The sequence below is a fragment of the Apium graveolens genome, chromosome 2 (genome assembly GCF_009905375.1).
Source record: "Apium graveolens cultivar Ventura chromosome 2, ASM990537v1, whole genome shotgun sequence".
NCBI classification, from domain to species: Eukaryota; Viridiplantae; Streptophyta; class Magnoliopsida; order Apiales; family Apiaceae; genus Apium; species Apium graveolens.
The window spans coordinates 91745885-91751144 of NC_133648.1; the positions used below are offsets into that span (position 1 = coordinate 91745885).

Below are 5260 nucleotides of genomic sequence, written 5' to 3' on the forward strand. Positions count from 1 at the left end.
CATGCCCGCAGAAAAGACGGGGCCGGCCGAAGACACAATATCTATTTCGGTTGACAAAGATGACTCGAACAAGGTTTTAAAGGTGGGATCCCAGTTAGATGATGAAATGAGGGAAAGTCTTACCCGCTTCTTAATTGCAAATCTTGATGTCTTCGCATGGAGTCATTCAGACATGGTAGGGATCGACCCAGGAGTAATGTGTCACAGGTTGAATATCTTCCCGAATTGTACTGGCATACGGCAAAAACGCCGCCCGGTGAGTGAGGAAAGGGTAATAGCATTAAAAGAAGAAGTAGACCGGTTGTTGGAGGTGGGACTAATCAAAGAATCGTTCTACCCCGAATGGCTTGCAAATCCAGTGCTTGTGAAAAAGCCGAACGAGAAGTGGAGGACATGTGTGGATTTCACAGATCTCAATAAGGCTTGTCCAAAGGATAACTTCCCGCTCCCAAGAATTGATCAGTTGGTTGACGCGACAGCGGGGCATGCATTGCTGAGTTTTATGGATGCATACTCCGGTTACAATCAAATTCCGATGTATGGCCCTGATCAAGAGCATACATCCTTCATTAGTGACAGGGGGTTATACTGTTACATAGGAATGCCGTTTGGCTTGATTAACGCTGGCACAACCTACCAGCGGTTAGTAAACATGATGTTCAAGAACCAAATCGGGAGAACCATGGAAGTGTATGTGGACGATATGCTGGTAAAGTCTAAGGTGGCAAATGACCACATCAAGCACCTGATGGAAATGTTCGACATCCTAAGGAGGTTTCGCATGAAATTAAACCCACAAAAGTGTGTATTTGGCGTGGAGTCGGGCAAGTTTCTCGGATTCATCGTCAACCATAGGGGAATTGAGGCCAACCCCCCAAAGATCAAGGAATTATTGGATATGAAGTCACCCACTAATGTGAAACAGGTGCAGAGTTTGACTGGAAGAATCGCCGTGTTAAATCGATTTGTTTCCAAGTCGTCGGATAGATGCAAGGAATTTTTCAAGGCAATTAAGTTAGCGGGGAAAGACTTTGTATGGATGTCAGAATGCGAAGAGGCTTTCAAAAGAATCAAGGAGCAACTGGGAAACCCTCTCATGCTGTCAAAACCGTTGGATGGAGAATCTCTAATATTGTACCTCGCAGTGTCTGAATATTCGATCATCGCAGTTCTGGTAAGAGAGGAAAGATGGGAAGCAATCACCAGTGTACTACGTGAGCAAGCGGTTGCACGACGCTGAAACTCACTACACAAGCATGGAGAAATTGGTTTACACCCTGATTCTTGCATCAAGAAAATTGCGGCCGTATTTCCAAGCACATAGAATTGAAGTCCGTACGGCATACCCGCTACGGCAGGTCCTTCATAAACCAGAGTCGTCAGGAAGAATGCTAAAGTGGCCTGTGGAGTTGGGACAGTTTGATTTGGAATATGTGCCCCGCACAGCGATTAAAGGGCAAGCCTTAGTTGATTTCTTGTTGGAATTTGATTCTGAAGTTGATGAAAAAGCTTTAGTGACACTGCATCCAACTCATATGGAGGAATCTGTGGAGGAGTTTCCACATCCCTGGTGGATTTTGCATGTGGATGGGGCAGTTAACAATGGAGGAGCAGGTGCGGGTATAGTACTTGTGTCTCCCGAAGGCCATCATCTGATGAGCACAATTTATTTCAAGTTTTATGCAATGAATAATGATGCGGAGTATGAAGCGTTGATTAATGGCCTGAAGATTGCTTTGGAAATAGGGGTGCGAAACCTAATTACAAGAAGTGACTCAGAGCTGGTGGTGAACCAGGTGAATGGGGGATTTCAAGCGTGAGGCCCGCGAACAGAATTATACTTGAGATGTACACAGCGCCTGATTGGAATCTTCAAAGAAGTTAGGTTAGAATGTGTTCCGCGGGAGAAGAACAGTAACGCGGATGCTCTAGCAAAAATGGGGTCGCAACAAGAGGTTGTGTTGTTAGGATCCATCCCTCTTGAAATCCAGGAGATTCCTAGTATCCCAGAGATAGAAATTATGCAAGTGGATGAGGCTCCCGAGGAAACATGGATGACGCCCATTCTGGCTTACATTCGCGAGGGAACACTCCCCGAGGATAAGTTTAAGGCTCGTCGACTCCGCTATCAGGCTGCAAGGTATGTGATATATGACGAAGTTCTGTACAAGAGAGGGTTCAATCAACCTCTGCTTAGATGTGTTGACGAAGAAGAAGGAAATTGCATCCTAAGGGAAGTACATGAGGGAATCTGTGACAATCACTCGGGGGTAGCTCGTTGGCAATGAAAGTTTTGCGCCAAGGGTATTATTGGCCTACGATGAAAGAGGATGCTACAAACTTTGTCAGGGCATGCGATCGCTGTCAACGCTTTGCAAACTACTCGTCTATGCTGGCAACGCTCTTGACGCCTATGGTAAGCCCATGGCCATTCGCCATGTGGGGAATCGATCTTATCGGAGAATTAGCTAAAGCTAAAGGGGACGTCAAGTATGCAGTGGTTGCGGTCGATTACTTTACTAAATGGGCAGAAGCTACGCCATTGGCTACTATCACCGCAAAGAAAATCAGGGATTTTGTTTTCAACTCCATCGTGTGCAGGTTTGGAATCCCTCACAAGCTTATCTCTGAAAACGGAAAGCAATTTGATAGCAAGGAGTTGCGACAACTATGTGAGGAGTTGAAAATTAAGAAGGAGTTTGCAGCGGTCTATCATCCTCAAAGCAATGGACAGACAGAAGCTGTAAATAAAATAATAAAGCATACCCTCAAAGCCAAACTGGAAGAACGTAAAGGAAATTGGTCTGAAGAACTCCCGAAGGTAATGTGGTCATACAACACTACACCACAATCTACTACGGGAGAAACTCCGTTCATGTTGAGTTACGGTTATGAAGCTATGATCCCCGTGGAAGTTGGATCGGGATCGCTTCGCAGAGATAGTTACACGAAGGAAGATGCCGAGGTTAATCAAAGGCTTCATTTGGATCTCTTAGAGGAGACAAGGGAAAATTCTCAGCTAAGGCTTGCAGCGTATCAGCAATGTGCCGCAAGGTATTATAACAAGAAGGTAAAGGGACAATTGCTGAAGGTGGGAGATTTGGTACTTAGGAAAGTGATGCCCAACACGAAGAACCCCCAACATGGAGTGTTTGGAGCTAATTGGGAAGGACCATATAGAATAAAGGCCGTCTTGTGGAAAGGGACTTATCACCTTGAAGATATGGAAGGGAAGCTGGTTCCGCGAGCTTGGAACGCGAAACATCTCTGAAAGTATTACCAGTAAGGCGCGGCTTTGGCCCCTTACATACCTCTTTTATTATATACTTAGGGCTATGCCCGGATTATAGGCTAGAATTAAATAAATTCCTCCTAGCCTAGGGGGGGTAGTGCATGTACTACTTACCTTAGAACTAGTTGAAGGGTCAATATTTTTTGAAATAATTTCCCCACAGAGCATTGTAGCTGTGGGACTGGTGCAGTTTTGACACCAGAGCGTATTATAAATGAAAATTTTGAATTTTCCAAATGTTATTTGCTTGGTTTGCATGGTTGCATGACGCGTCCTAGCCATAGGGCGCGCCTTGAGTGATAGTTCTATACAGATGTTAATTGAAGTAGTGGTTGTCAAAAGGAACAACAAAACTCAAGTAAAAATGGAACTAAGATGTGTACTATTTCCAAGGACGCGCCCAAGTTATCTTGGTTGATGCTCTTTCAGTTGAATGTTTCTTTAATTTTTACAAAACAAACTAAAAAAGGAAGACAAGTCCTTACTAAGGACGCGTCCTTCCTGGGGGACGAAGTATTTCTTTGAGATAAAAGTTAGGCGCGTCAGAATATTAGGACACGCCCCATTGTGCTTTGTGCCTTGACTAAATACACAGGTACAACATAGTGACATGCTCATGTACTTTCCAAAACAAACAAAGACGCGTTCAATTAGACAGGACGCGCCCAAAACGGACATTTTCTTGACCTGTGATAGTAGAAGAGATAACAGCAATATTTCAAAGGTGACGTGTTCTCAACACAAGACGCGCCCATATAAATGACAAAATAGAATACTTAATTAAAAATATGCATGGGTAAGGCAAAGAGGCTTCATAAAAAAGTACAAGTGAATGAAGTTCAAAAATAGATACTATAATTTGCAAGGCTTCAATGGGCCCGCACCCTTAAAATAGTTCAAGTAGAGTACAATTTACATAGGACGCGTCCTAGGCAGGAGGCGCGTCCTAAGGCTTTTCTTGGTCGTCCGCAGGGGGAGGTTGAGTCTGAAGCGGAGCAGGAGCAGGGGACGCGTCCTCATCCTCTAAGCCCAGAAAAATCCTCTTGTTTTTGATGGAATCCGCGGCCCTGACCCTAAAATCCTTGACCCAAATCTGGGTGTCTGCATCAAACTTTGAAAAGGTATACTCCGGGTCGTTTGCAATAAACCCAGAGCACCACTCTTCAAACCCATCCTGGAAGCCATGTTGGTAAACCAACTTTTTCTCCTCTGTCCATCCATGCAGCCTGTCATCGTTCAGAGTGTCAAGCTCCAGCTGCATGGTGGAATTCGGTGCGATAACACTGTCCATCGTTTTCTCCAAAGAGGAGACATTACCTTCTAACACAGCTTTTTCTGCCTCAAGACGCGCCCTCTCCCCCTCCAGGCGTTTGATCTCAGCATCCTTCTCTTGGGCAAGCAAATTGATATACTTTTTCAAAGATTTTACCTTATCCTCAGCTTGGCTCTTGGCAGTATCAGTGACGGCAAGACGCGCCCTGAGCCTTGCAGACATATTAGCACTCTGCCTGGCATGCAAGTGAAGCTCGGCTGCAGCCCTGACCATAGCTTCCTCTGTTTGTTGCTCAGTCCTGAAAGTCCAACCTCTGACTTCATCCTCGGAAAAGTCACCAACCGAGGACGCGCCCAGATATCTGAGAATGAAAGACTGGTCGTCAGGAACAGTCCTTTGACGCTTTGTGGGCGCGTCCTCCTTCTCGGGGATGTCCAGCTGGTGTCGATGATTTTTGGCGGAGGGGAAGGTGTCACGGTGGGAGTAGGATCCTTAGCTTTGAGATCAGGTTTCACATGAGTGGGTTTTTTGGCTCTCAATTTTTTGGAAGCTCCAATTACGAATCCTTTGGGAAGAGAGGCCATATCTATGATATAAACATAAAAGATGTCAGTGAAATAAAGAAAACACGTCCAGATAACAGGACGCGCCCATATTATAATATTAAAATTATAAGTGCATACAGTTAAAAATAG

General features: G+C 44.9%; 1 protein-coding gene across 1 annotated transcript; it reads left to right on the plus strand.

Moving 5' to 3' along the window:
- The first annotated feature begins 1256 nt into the window (after nucleotides 1-1256).
- LOC141691346 (uncharacterized) lies at nucleotides 1257-1820 on the plus strand. Its single transcript, XM_074496076.1, has one exon. The coding sequence runs from the start codon at nucleotides 1257-1259 to the stop codon at nucleotides 1818-1820; it is 564 nt and encodes a 187-aa protein (XP_074352177.1).
- Nucleotides 1821-5260: the final 3440 nt, after the last annotated feature.